Source organism: Eleginops maclovinus, chromosome 13, assembly GCF_036324505.1.
Source record: "Eleginops maclovinus isolate JMC-PN-2008 ecotype Puerto Natales chromosome 13, JC_Emac_rtc_rv5, whole genome shotgun sequence".
Lineage (NCBI taxonomy): Eukaryota > Metazoa > Chordata > Actinopteri > Perciformes > Eleginopidae > Eleginops > Eleginops maclovinus.
Window position 1 is genome coordinate 20,651,845 of NC_086361.1, and position 14,949 is coordinate 20,666,793.

Sequence of the window (14,949 nt, forward strand, 5' to 3'; positions counted from 1 at the left end):
TCTAAATTACAGGGCTTATTTGGAATTGCACGACCAATAGGTGCCATAACTGGTCGATAGAATGAGCATGGTCAAGAAAGTGTCCTATATAGTCAATTAAAATGAGCAATATACACTGTCCACTCAATAAAGAGGACAGATTACATGTGCACCTTATTAAGGTCAAAAAAGGCCTGCATTGTGGCTGAATGACGCTCATTGGCAACACATATAGGGACCCAGGGACGAGCGCTGGCCACGGATTACAGATCGATGCACATTAACATTCCTAACAGAAGCCTCTTAATGTCTCTTTCATTTCAATGAGAAGAGGCAGAGGTGCCAGTCTCTTCCTCTCCTCCTCTTCACTGTCTTCAGCTGAAGGTTGTTGAAACGATTTTGGACGACACCAGTCATATCTCTTTGCTCTGCCACTGACAGCTTTATGACTTGACTCAGGTTCAGACGAGCAAAGTCTCCTGCAATGACCTCCGGCTCCTGCAGCTCCAGCATGACTTTGCCTTTGCACCTATAGTGGGTCTCATCTGTTATCTGTAGTAAAACTTCCTTTAGAGGTTAATTTTTTTGGTGCAAATACAATACAGTTATACAGATTTGATATTGTTGTCAGTCTGGAGGATTGTTAATTAACCTTTACTTAAACGATGGTCACATGCATCACAAAATCACCCAATTCACAAACACACACAAAACCTCATTCCTGTGATGAAAGCCAATTTCCACCAACATACCTAGCCCTTCATCATTATAACCACAAACTTTCTTGAAATTATAAAATAAAAGCTTAAAATAATGAGAAACTAAACATCAATAATGACTTAGGTATGTTCAAATATTGCCTCAGTATCTCAAAACTCTCAAAATAACAATAAACCTTTCATTCCAAGACATTATTTTGAGAGTGTCTCGATATTTTGACATTCATTAGTTCAAAAGATATGTATTTTGTTTCTGTGTTGCATTGCATGTTACTGATTCAATTGTATATTTCAATATCATAGCTTGTAGCTCTTGATCAGTTGTTCCCATTAACAACAATTCCTTTGGTTATTTGCAAGATTTGGTTGAGGAAAACTAAATTGAGCAACTTAAATGACAAATGACCCTCAAATTGAACTAATCAGTGTATAATATTTCTTCAATGACTTGACGTGAGACCTATTATTCCATAGGGCATTGAGATTTTGGAGCTCTTGTCTTCATATTTCTTGAAGAGCGCTACGCATCAAACTGAAGGAGAGCTGATGGTGTACAAACCGGCCTGAAGTGGCCTTAATCCATCTGAAGCTGCAGGGGAAGGAGCGAGTCTGCAGCAGCTTTGAAGTGGCTTTATCGCTCACTTTTTCCTCGCCTCCAGTCCTCTCACTGCTAACCCCCAAACTGCCCCTGGTGCAGTTTAATTACACTTTATGCTTGTGTGTGTGTGTGTGTGTGTGGGCGCTGGACAGAAGAATATTTATGGTTGAGTCATGCAAATGAAGATGAAAGAGAATCCCGGGTGAAATGAGTTGAGAGAAATTTCACAGAGAAATCTGAATAATGGAGCACTGGGGTCTGACAGAAGAAGGACAACACTCTTAGCTCTCCACAAGTCCAGAAACATGTTTCAGTCCATAACCGAGTCCCCTTGATGCCAAACTGAACCCGTTCAACTCAGCGTGTTGGCACCTTCGCAATGTCACACAAACTCACACGTGCGCACGCTTATGAAAACTGCCATCCGAAAATTGTGCTCCACCACAGAGCTGCTGACATCATCTACTTTCATTCATGGATATTTGGCCCTTTCGTCCTTGGCGGCGCAATTCAATTTCATGGCCGATCTCACGGGACCAAAGCAATTCACCTCTCTCCTGTCTGCACTGTGCAATACTGCAGGTGAGGGGTGTAAACTGCAAAAAGAGGTTTAATCTTGATGAGACAGTAATGTAAGTTGAATGAGGAGGCACAGAATCACAAAATCATTTACACAAACATGTCTACCTGGAGAACCACAGAGGGCCTCTGTCGGACTATCTACTGTTGTATGAAACAGGCCTGAAAGGGAAAAAGTAGGGAAAGCTTGACACCTATCCTAGGGTCCAAAAACTTGAGTGGCTATGAAAGCTCCATGGATAAACTTGTTTGTATAAAGTTGAAGAAGTTAAGGAAAATGATCTCGAGAATATGCAAGCAAGATCAATTGCCTTAAAAAGCGGATTTTTTGACCTGACCTCGGATTAGGAAGATACCAATGGTGACTGACAGTAGCAATGGGAACTAAAACAGTGCTTCCTGAGTTTACGTCCTATGTTTCTTCGACCCATGAATCCATCTGCTACCAGCTAGTCGATCACAGTATGTGCTAATATTTCCATATGGATTCACATAATACATTTTGGTATAAAGGAATATGGACGTTCTCAAACAGGTGTTTTGCACCCTGCAGTGGGAAAAGGCAGCAGCTTATTTCCTTGAGTGGTCCTGATTTAAGTGTTGGCATCAGGTTGAAGGATTGTCCTAGGAGGGACATAAGGAGGGTAAAGACGGAGAGCTATAGAAAGTGTGTGAGCAGGGGAGAAAGGGAGGTAAACAGCAACTGATTTGACGTCAGAGTCTTTTCTTAGCTTCCCTCTCTTCCTACAGGGACTTGTACAGGTGCCCAATGCTGAGGGTGCAAACCCCTCTGTTACCTAACAGCAAGGAACCGCTGTTGGCAGAGGTGCAGTGACATTCTCATGCATGTGCGTGACCGTGTTAGCATGCATGTCCACATATTGCAGAGGTAAAAGTCACCTCCATCTCTGCACAGTGTCAGATAAAACTATTCCTGCCTCTATTTCTCAGGTAAGATTAGCCCCCATGGATCCATTTGATCATATCAGTCCCTCAACACCCGCTTCAAATTGTTGCGGATGATCATTTCGCACTAAGTAGTTGAGTGAATTCTGGTGAATCAAATGATTGTGAAATTAAACTCGCTGTCGGGAAAGCCCCTTGAGGCCTCCCTTGAGTGCTTGAATCCCTCTTTAGCATACACTTTTACATTCATCTCTGTCTCTTCCAGCCCCCAATCCTCTATTAAGCCTTTATTAAAGTCAAGTAGGCACGGCAGTCCTGTCAAGCTTTGGATTTCTTTGAATTATCTTGGGCAATGTTCAAAGGGCTGAAGTAAGATTGATACTTTGAACATAAAGAGTTTGGATAATGATATTTCTGTGTGACAGGCGAAGCCACAAAAACTCTAGAATTCGATTTACTTCCACATACATCGTATTCTCCTTCTTCCGCCACACATTTTGATATGCTACTCTTCCGGCCGCATTGACACAAAACTCCTAAAGACTTTTCCTTTCTATTTCATTTTCAAACTTCTGATTCTGCGACTTTTTGGTATTTCCGACTATTTCTTCAAAATGATCACTTTTTCCTAAAATATCGGACTTTTGAAAAAATGTCTGGACTTTTTTTAGAGAATGTCCGATTGTATTTCAAAATGTTCCCTTTTTCCTAAAAATTCTCCCTTTTTTTTATCATTTCGGATTTTTTTTCATTATTTCAACTTTTTTGTATTTCCGATCATTTTTTCAAAATTGCCAGTTTCCTAAAAAATCTCAGTTCTTTTCATTAGTCGGGGGATTGTCGTAGATTACATTGCTAGCACAGGAGATTTCGAACACTGGGAGTAGGAGGTTTTCTGGTCTGAGTAAGAGGCCGTTGGACAAGAGTACCTCTTGGATTAGCTTTGAGTTGTTAGCAAGCGCTTTGCAAAATGAAAAGCTGCAAGACAGGCAACTGGCTGGCCTTCTTGCTGATGGACTTGTAAGTAATATAAGCCACAACTTTGTTCGGCTGAGTGTTTGATCATATAGGTAATGAAATCATAACAAATGCACGTTACAAAGTTTCACATGATGTAATCCCATTCACCATTTTACACTTTCTGCACTGTCATGGATGAGGAAGAGAGACCGAGGTGCATAGAAGATGAGGGGAGAGAAAAAAGGGAGGAGAGGCTTTGATGAATAACTGCGGTACTGATACTGTCAGCAAACTTTAGTGTGTGTGTGTGTGTGTGTGTGTGTGTGTGTGTGTGTGTGTGTGTGTGTGTGTGTGTGTGTGTGTGTGTGTGTGTGTGTGTGTGTGTGTGTCACTCTCTGTCCGTCACTCATGAAGTACCTGTTATTGCCATTTCTGTTGTGTTTGCTGCAAAATACCAAGTTGGAGAGTTATCCCAGAATATGTGGGGTGCTTCTACCATCCTAACTCCGACTCTCTTCCTTTTTGTCTCTTAACTCTTTCTCTCTATAAGACCTGAGCACAAGCCCTGACTGAAAATGAGAAACATCTCTAGGAAAAGGTTTTCTAATATGCTCCCCACACAGGCCTGGTTTCCAATCTTCAAGGCGCCAAGAAACCCAGTTACAATCAGCACACGCACACAGGAACACATTCATACAAACAAAATGGTAGACACACACACACACACACACACACACACACACACACACATCGACACACTTTCCCTCTTTCAGCTCCAGGCTTTAACATTATTGCCAGTGTGTTCTCATTAGGGGGAATAGCGACACATTTACCATCCCTGGTGGACTAAGCTGAGCAAATACATGACTTTACTTTCATAGTTGTTGTTTTTTGCATTGAGCTTTCACATAAACTAAATATCAATACAACATCATCATCCTCATCATCCTCATGATCATCATCATCATCATCACCAGACTGCGTGTATTCCTCCTTCTACACACACACAGTTTAATGATCCTGATGTTCACTGAGTGTTCCCTTCATTAGCATTGCAGTAACTGTGGCAGTGGGAAGAGTGGTGATATGAAAGCCCTACATTTCATAACAAGGTGCAGTTAGCATGATTCTTTTTGTGCTCCTACAAACCATTACCATTATACCTGCAGGGGTGTGTGTGTTATTGCCACTAACTCAGCGATTAATGACAAAGCTCAGTTTTCAAAAAATAACAGTTTCATCTTCTGGTATATACTCCACATAAACCATGTATAAACTGCAGCCGGCTTGACATGTACTTAAACGATGTGCCTGCCTTGATGGAAATGATGTCCAGTATTATTTATGTTCAAGTAAAATAGTTTGTGGCAAGACAGAGTGAATAAAGAAGCCCAGTACATCTGGAAAGAAGTCTTCCGCTCAGAAGAATAAAAATGAAGACCCCGACTTACAAAAGCTGAATTTTAAGTCCTTTATTTTTAATGCCTCCCTCCTCCAAATGCAGACTTTTGTAATCTTTATACCACATCCTTTGACTTATGTTGCACTTATTCTGAGCCTCTAGTATTGTGCAAGTGTGCAATGATACACAAAAAGCATAAAAATGAGTAATGATAAAATACATAGCCTTTTATTATTCATACGCAATTTGGTGATAAAAAGCTGGACTGTAGAAAGAGGAGGGTATAGCCCACTGGAGGCAGCTACTCCCCTAACTAGCCAAATCATAACTAGTTGTTTAATGTAGGATCAAAACAGTCGTCCAACAGTGCAAATTGTACGCTGGTGGAGGATGTCCAGAGACGGAGGTTCAGCGGTTGTGTAATAACCTCTTCTTTCAGCTTTTATGCACGCTGTCTCTATATTTGGCATCAAAAAGGTAACAGCGCTGGGACTCCAGCTGGAGCCATTACTTATTAACAACAATGGTTTTGTGAACAGTGGGAAGACTGGGGCTGTGTGCATGTCATGATTGAACCACTGCTGTCACAGGGATCCTGGGAAACACACTTGCACATACAGTGGGGCAAAAAAGTATTTAGTCAGCCACCAATTGTGCAAGTTCTCCCATTTAAAAAGATGAGAGAGGCCTGTAATTTTTATCATAGGTATACCTCAACTATGAGAGACAGAATGAGAAAAAAAATCCAGGAAATCACATTGTAGGATTTTTAATGAATTAATTTGTAAATTCCTCGGTAAAATAAGTATTTGGTCACCTACAAACAAGCAAGATTTCTGGCTCTCACAGACCTGTAACTTCTTCTTTAAGAGGCTCCTCTGTCCTCCACTCGTTACCTGTATTAATGGCACCTTTTTGAACTCGTTATCAGTATAAAGGACACCTGTCCACAACCTCAAACAGTCATACTCCAAACTCCACTATGGCCAAGACCAAAGAGCTGTCAAAGGAGACCAGAGACAAAATTGTAGACCTGCACCAGGCTGGGAAAACTGAATCTGCAATAGGTAAGCAGCTTGGTTTGAAAAAATCAACTGTGGGAGCAATTATAAGAAAATGGAAGACATACAAGACCACTGCTAGTCTCCCTCGATCTGGGGCTCCACGCAAGATCTCACCCCGTGGGGTCAAAATGATCACAAGAACGGTGAGCAAAAATCCCAGAACCACACGGGGGGACCTAGTGAATGACCTGCAGAGAGCTGGGACCGAAGTAACAGAGGCTACCATCAGTAACACACTACGCCGCCAGGGACTTAAATCCTGCAGTTCCAGACGTGTCCCCCTGCTTAAGCCAGTACATGTCCAGGCCCGTCTGAAGTTTGCTAGAGGGCATTTGGATGATCCAGAAGAGGATTGGGAGAATGTCATATGGTCAGATGAAACCAAAATAGAACTTTTTGGTAAAAACTCAACTCGTCGTGTTTGGAGGAGAAAGAATGCAGAGTTGCTTCCAAAGAACACCATACCTACTGTGAAGCATGGGGGTGGAAACATCATGCTTTGGGGCTGTTTTTCTGCAAAGGGACCAGGACGACTGATCCGTGTAAAGGAAAGAATGAATGGGGCCATGTATCGTGAGATTTTGAGTGAAAACCTCCTTCCATCAGCAAGGGCACTGAAGATGAAGCATGGCTGGGTCTTTCAGCATGACAATGATCCCAAACACACCGCCAGGGCAACGAAGGAGTGGCTACGTAAGAAGCATTTCAAGGTCCTGGAGTGGCCTAGCCAGTCTCCAGATCTCAACCCCATAGAAAGTCTTTGGAGGTGGTTGAAAGTCTGTGTTGCTCAGCGACAGCCCCAAAACATCACTGCTTTAGAGGAGATCTGCATGGAGGAATGGGCCAAAATACCAGCAACAGTGTGTGAAAACCTTGTGAAGACTTACAGAAAACGTTTGACCTCTGTCATTGCCAACAAAGGGTATATAACAAAGTATTGAGATGAACTTTTGTTATTGACCAAATACTTATTTTCCACAATCATTTGAAAATTAATTCATTAAAAATCCAACAATGTGATTTCCTGGATTTATTTTCTCATTCTGTCTCTCATAGTTGAGGTATACCTATGATAAAAATTACAGGCCTCTCTCATCTTTTTAAATGGGAGAACTTGCACAATTGGTGGCTGACTAAATACTTTTTTGCCCCACTGTACGTGTACAAGCCTATCTCCTTCCAGCTTGAATCTCCTGCCTTTCTTTCTGTTCCTCTGTGTCTTTAAACCCTCCCAAAGGTTCGTTTGAAGCAGTATTTTAGTGTCTAAGGAGAGGGAAGAGAAGGACTTCCCTAAACTGTAGTTCATCTTTCAGCCTGCAGTGCCTGAAGTAGGAAGAACACAAAGAACTGAAAAAAGGAAATATATTTTTCTAAAACTACACCTTTAGTGTTATATAATCTGACTCCAGTAGTGGAACACAGGTCATTCAATTAAGTAGTAGTACCAATTAAGTACCAAGAAGAAGTTAAAATGAGCATTAACTGGAAATGAAGAGAACAAACTACATGAACACCGACTCCGTGGCTATAAAACGAAAGGCTGGATAACTTGGAAAGTATCTAAAGCAAATATTCCCTCTGTAAATAACGGCCTGTTTATTCATGCTGTGGAGCTCAACAGGAAAACACACTAAGACTCCAGCAACAGAAAACACAGGTGGTGTTACAGTTCTCCAAATAAATCCAAACTACAACAAACATACTGATAAGGGAATACAAGTCACAATCATGTATTTGCATTGGTGCCGACATTCAGTATTTTATAATCCTTGCAGGAAGTTCTCTTTCTACATTTAAATATCCTCCATCTGAGTCAAACTGTACTACGCATTTCCTGACCAGCTTTTAAATAAAAAAGTATAAAAAATAAACACAGATGAATCAAATCCCTTCCCCATGCTCCTTCCGTCGTCTCGAGTGAAAGTCGACACTGAGGCAGATTGTTAACCACATACGCTCCATCAAAAGGAGGTTGCGGTTTGACTTTTACAAAATGATGACAGAGTACCTTCTGAAGTGTCGAGGCTGCGTGGAGTCACAGCTCCACAGAGCACTCATCAGATATGGTTGTGTGAAATGCGGTGAAATGAGGCTTAATTGCAGTGCAGCTAATGTTTGGTAATGAACCCAGCAGCACCTGAATAGGCGCCAAAGAAAGTGCGCATGGGAGCAGAATTGTGTCTGACAAAGGCAGAGATAGTATATGAGGCTTAATCAGTGTTCATTTGAATGTCACTCAATAGATCCTTTTGACAGTTGGCAGGCGATTGATTCTTTTTTGTTTTGCTCTTTTGATAATTGACCGGTCGTGACTGGATGTAAACCTTCTACTTGGGCACTTGGTAAAAACTCTTGCTTGATCGGGGTTGAGGTTAGACTAACCCTAACCCCCCACTGAAGTCTTTCAGACACACATCGTACCCATAAGGCAAAGGCATCACTTCAGAACTACAGGCCAACTTATACTCAGGGACTGGTGCAATCAACTCTAACTCCACTAACATGAAAACTACACACACACACACACACACACACACACACACACACACACACACACACACACACACACACACACACACACACACACACACACACACACACACACACAGACTGGTAGGCCAGTACAATCCAACCCTAACCCTCAAATCCAAACTTCAACCCAAACCATACCCTAACCCCTTACCTGAAACACTCAAGGTCAGAGCTCAACATTAACTATTTGAGGGTTAATTCCTAACCTTAGTGCCCAATCATAACCCTTCGGGGTCAATGTCTTACCATACCATGCGTGGTCAATGCATAGCCTCAACAATTCAGGGACAATGTCTAACCTTAATCACAATTTCTCATTCTGTGTCAGCCTACAGTTTTGAAGAAAGTCCTAACGAGTTTACATGCTACCAAAAAAACAAATCCAGCTAACGAGCTAACGGTGATATGGCCGCCCCTGTGCCTTCACTTTTACTTAAGCTGATGGCAATGTCTGCCAATTAACTTCTGGTCAAGTTGCTTTCCAATTTTCTCCTTATTAACTCAAGTCAGTAACCATCATGTGTACTGAGCCAGTATTCAATTAAAGGGATAATTGGCCTCAACAGCGACGACTGAAAATGAAAATAGCCTCTCTGAAAGACAATTAAACACTGTCATCAAACACACATTATGGGACACAGATGAAACAGAGAGAGGGGGCTGGAAAACAGCTTATATGTAATGGTGATTGAGCTCGTGTCAACTGGAATACATTACTGGTCCCATTAAAGGCCTTTTATTCGATTATTTATTGGAAGTGAGAGAAACCTGTTCTGTTGTTTCAACAGCATGTGAAAAGAGAGAGGATACTGAGTTATGGCATTAAACAAATTAAAGAGGACTCCTTTCCCCCCACCATAAGGCATTATGGGAGTAGTCCCATTGTGGAAATAGGACTGGGGTTTTATAACCGCTTTCAAATGGCCGTAAAACATTGCTTCAAAGAACAGTAAAGGAGAGGAAGCCAGTCACGCAATTATTGTTGGAGTAAAGGTACACACATGCACCCACACACACACACCCACACACACACACACACACCCACACACACTTGTTTTTCTCCCAGCAGGACGTAGCATTAACTTTAAAAGACTTAGCTAACGTTAACCACTTTTTTTTGTCCCCTAATGTAAGTTTTATCCCCATAATGTTACCATAATATGTCCTTACTCGTAGCAAGACGCACATATACCATGTATTAAAGTAGGGCCCAGAATAACTTATTACATTTTGGAGCAGGTCCAAATCACGGGGCACACGGGACACACTATTTTTATTCACTTTCATTAGTATTTCGACATAAGGCAACCTACAAGAGACATCTTTTACGTCTTTCCATTGCGAATATTAAAATCATTCATTTGTACAGCTCCTAAATTACTAGAACATGCTAAACCCCAACACACACACACACACACACACACACACACACACACACACACACACACACACACACACACACACACACACACACACACACACACACACACACACTTTTAGTGTACTTGTTTCTTTCTTTGTATCACCATTTCAGGTCATTTTGTGCAGCTCACCAATCACCTAGCCAAACACACACACGCACACGCACACACACACGCGCACACGCACACGCACACGCACACACACACACACACACACACACACACACACACACACACACACACACACACACACACCGTTAGAAAAGGCTTCACCCGTGTTATTGCCTTCTCTGTTTCCAGTTCATCCTCCTATCGAATGACAGTAGCGCAGGGGACACACAGTGATTTAGTGGAAGCGTAAACTAGAAAGCCGAGGCCTGCGGCTGTGCTTTATCAGCAGTGCTCCATCTCGCTGTTGGGGACACGAGAACTCATTTAGGGTGTTGCCAGAGATGGTCTCGCACCAGCTGATAGCATGGTTGAATTACGATCGCACTGCTACTCTTTTATTTCTCTCTGTAAGTCTGCCTGTGTGAGTATGTGTCTGTGCTTGTAGGTGCGGCAGCAGGTGAAGACAAGCGCCATTTTGAATACATTGTGACTGCACTGGAATCTGCAAACACATGCGCTAGTGAATTATCATAAAACATACACACACACACAAAGAGATAGTGCTGGTAATGAGAAACACAAGCTGTCTGCAAGAGTTTTTCAGTTTAACAAAAGGAAACAATTTTGACACAAAGAGATTATTGCTGCTGCTGTGTGTGTGTGTGTGTGTGTGTGTGTGTGTGTGTGTGTGTGTGTGTGTGTGTGTGTGTGTGTGTGTGTGTGTGTGTGTGTGTGTGTGTGTGTGTGTGTGTGTGTGTGTGTGATAATAAGGTGAAAACTTGTTTTAATGTTCCAAATTTAATAGAGTACCACACAACAGAATAGAGCTTTGCTACAAAAGGTTAAATACATTGTGGAAAATGAAATGCTAATGAAGTGATTATCTCTAATACTAATCATAAACAAAAACACATAATTCAAAGCCGCAAAGAGATTGCTAAATATCAAGCAGCAAGCACTCAGGATAAGAATTAAATATGGAAAAATTAACAAATTTCCAAACTAAGTTCATGCTCTGCAATAACATCATATTCAAATCCTGCAGAACGACCATTTTAAGTAATGGAAACATCTTGTAACATGATGTGCATTAGCTAAACAGCAAAGCTACCAAACACATTCATCACTTCTGATGGATTAGAAAATAATGAAAGTCATAACATTGTGTTACAGTTGCAGCGAGATGAGGGTTCATTTGTCAGAAGACCACAATATCCTCAGCCGTCGGACCCTTCAAGAAGGCAAAACAAAATAACAAATGTGGTGGACAGAAAGAGTTATAGTAAAAATAACATCAGCTCTCTTATGGAGATTATTGCCAGGTCGATGCTATCTGTCTGTGCTTCGATGAGCATCTAATTCTGACTGAAGTGTGTTATTGATGTTCCAACAATCAGCACGAAAGCTGATATTCGTTTTCCCAATATGTAAAATTAGAGTTTAGCTTGAAATGTTTTTGACACACAATCTTTTCTACTAAAACACAAAAGGGAATACCTTCCTATTCCTTTGCCTTTTTTTCCTTGTGAAATGTCACCCCGTCCGTCTGAGTCCAGCGGAGCTTAAAGTCTGATACTCCATGTTTCTCCAGTTTAGCATGCAGCTGGAAACAAACACAAGTTCAAACTAAAATTGAAAGTCACGTCACTACAACGTTTTAAAACACATCTACCTTTGCTCTACTTCAACTTCCAGAACCTATAACATATCAAAAGACAGTAAACTTCAAAGTCATTGATCCGTGTTAACATGCTCTAGTAAATGCCTGAAGTTAGCATAGCCAGCTAACTAGCTTACCACCATAGACTGTATAGCTTACCACAAATCCAAGGAACCTACTTACTTCATCATTTGAGGGGTTACAGGTTACAATAAAAAGGTGCATTCAGATGCTGCTATGAGAGTTTAACGACTCTCTGGAAGTTTACACCTCAACAACACTAGCTAAAGTCCTTACCAGAGATAGGGCTACATTTCAAACGTACTGTACCTGCTCTAAAATCTGCTTTTGAACAGCAGGATCATTCAGGTCGGCGTCAGACTGGAACTTCAACTTGAACCTTGCTTCGTGCTGATGAGGTGTAAAAGACTGACAGAAAGAATGGCGATTTGTCTCACAGTCAATATCGTGCCAATTCCCTGATGTTGTACTGACTGATGCACAGTATTGTTGAGTTCTGGATTCGTACACTAGATTGGTCAACTTGTCGAAGATATTAGGGCTCTTGTCAGACCAGTAAGGCCAGGTCTTTCTGTGGAGACCAATCCAGGTGTCTTCAGACAGCAGTGAGGAGATTTGTTGACTCTCATTCATGTTCCTCACACTGGCGAGGTCTGTGTATTTGGACCTACAAAACGTCCTCGCATCGTCCCAATTCATGGGTGTTTCCACCAAAATATATTTGGTAGGACCTGGTTCTGAAAGAAAACAGAGACAACATGGAAATCCCCTAATATTCATCATGCACATGTACAAAGCACCGAACAAACAGGGAAACACTGGATAGTCTCTGCATTAAACCAATCGTAGTATTAGTTGCATTGGGAGCAATGTGGGGGTCAGGTGGCTTTCTGGAGGGCCTCTTTAAGACCCAGTCCATACTTCCTTAAGTTGCCGGTTCAGGGACTTCAACAAGTCCCTACTGGCATTTAGAAAAGACACTGGTGACCAAACTGCAAAGTACATTTCTATCTAGAACACCCTTTTTTTTAAATATAACCACAGTACTTTTTGGTTGTTGGTCATGTCATTTGGGGAGGAAACTGTTGTTCTATATTGTCACAAATCCTGCCAACTCTTAATGCATACGTCTCTACATTTTACCTGCCACTCAATCCCCTTTCATTTCAGATTCAGACATTCCCCTCCTGTGCTGCAGTAACCCTTTACCCACCATCCTCTGATTTACCTGCCTACCTGAAAACATGTTCCCACTTTCTGCCCTGCAGCAAATATACGGATTTTACAACTTTTAAATGTTTTCTTGCCCGGTGTTTTCATGTTATCCATATCTAAGGACCTAAATCTTAAGATGACTTCAGTAAAAATCTGTCTTACCATAATAGCAGACTGCATGACGCTGATGCAAACATTGTACGTCATTCCAAAACCCAGTTTTTTCCATCAGAGTGCAGCTCTCAGGGGCATGCTTAACGTTTGGATTATTTGTTGCCCAGTTACTGAACTCATTGTTGAAGTCTGTGTCTCCCAGTGCCCACTTCCACGCCTCAAAGTTATCATAAAGCCCTATCCATACGTATCTTCCTCTGCTCTGAGACACACTCATCAGCTTGTCGTTTTCCTCTTGATTGTTTATGGTGGCAAGGTCATTGAAGTTCTCTCTGCAATAACTCTGAGCGTCAGCCCAGGTCTTAAATTCGCCCACATAGTGGTACTCTTTGATGACGTGTGTAGACACAGCGGACAACCCTGATGGAGAAAGGACTACTTTTCATTTTCACGCACACAACACAATAATATTCACTGAATACAAGCCATGTTTCATTGGTCATGCAATAGTTGCAGGTGATTTGCACTACGCTTTATTGTATATGTTGTAAATATGTGTGTCTACCCCCCACCCTTACATACAACTTTCTTACTAAATCCTTTCTCTGACCTGAGAGAGTGAGCACTAACAGCAGCGTCCTCTTCATCCTGGAAATAGAAACATTCAGAAAGGAGTTTATTCAAATGTGTTTGCGTTAAAGTAACTTAACATGTACCTGGGATAAATGTTGAGCCACATTTTGTTAGTTATTTTTTATTTAGGCTTGATAGCAAAAGTTGCAAAAATACATAGACATGAAATCTTCCATACATGATATGGTTTCGTAGTCACAAAATAAACCTGTAAGGCAGAGTTTATCGTAAATATATTTTGCAAAAATATAAATGTTGTATTTAAATCAGTTAATGAACCAAAAGGTCAACGTCACATTCATGCTAAAGGTATTCAACACTAGGTTATCACTATTACACCCATAATTTGTCAATTTTCTTTAATGCGTTCACTCTGGTATTATTTTGCTGACCCTAACCGTCAGTGGACCTCTTCTGTAAGAGTAAAACATGTAGTTTTTAATGACAAACTAAGAAAAGAAATGAGGCCATCTGTCCATTTTTCAATAAGACATCAGGTTTTTAGATACCATACCAAGTGAGGAACTACGAATTCTTCAGCACCTCACAGAAAACGATGGTCCTAATAATCTTTCCTTTTTGGACACAGATATGGTTATTGTTGAAATAATGAGGAATGACATATTTTAATATGAGAAGTGTTTCAAATGTATTTAGGAAGACCTCTGAACCCCCACCAGATACTAACACCCAGGTCTTTCTCAAACTTAGGGAAACTGTAAACATCCTACAGTAAGTATAGCCTCTGCCTTCTGTAGTCATGAAGTTGAACCATCTTTCATTTAAAATAATTGTAGACTCAAGTTGTGAGGTGTTTTTAACTGGCTAGATATTACTTTTAATAAAATCAACAACCAAAAGTCCTACCTTGGACCTCAGAAAGGTTCAGCTCTTGTTCCCGCAGTTTGGTCCGACACATCTGAAACCTTTGGGTGATGCTCAATTGCTTTGATTTAATTTCTACCTTCTGTATCTAAAGTAATTATGCAAACCCAAAGCCAATAATTTGCTCCTGACGTTAGCATAGAGGAGGTA

The 14,949-nt window shown here is 41.2% G+C and overlaps 1 protein-coding gene across 2 annotated transcripts; it reads right to left on the reverse strand.

Moving 5' to 3' along the window:
* Nucleotides 1–11,091: 11,091 nt before the first annotated feature.
* LOC134875266 (macrophage mannose receptor 1-like) lies at nt 11,092–14,836 on the reverse strand. 2 transcript variants are annotated; one of them, XM_063899767.1, is made up of 6 exons: nt 14,782–14,836; nt 13,892–13,929; nt 13,330–13,701; nt 12,262–12,689; nt 11,769–11,874; nt 11,092–11,502 (listed from the first exon to the last, which is right to left on the reverse strand). In XM_063899767.1, exons 2-5 carry the CDS (start codon nt 13,926–13,928, stop codon nt 11,773–11,775), a joined length of 939 nt encoding a protein of 312 aa, XP_063755837.1. In that variant the 5' UTR covers nt 13,929; nt 14,782–14,836; the 3' UTR covers nt 11,092–11,502; nt 11,769–11,772. The 2 variants fall into 2 exon arrangements, with proteins under 2 accessions (XP_063755837.1, XP_063755836.1); XM_063899766.1 differs by having other exon boundaries at nt 11,092–11,874.
* Between the last annotated feature and the right edge of the window lie 113 nt (nt 14,837–14,949).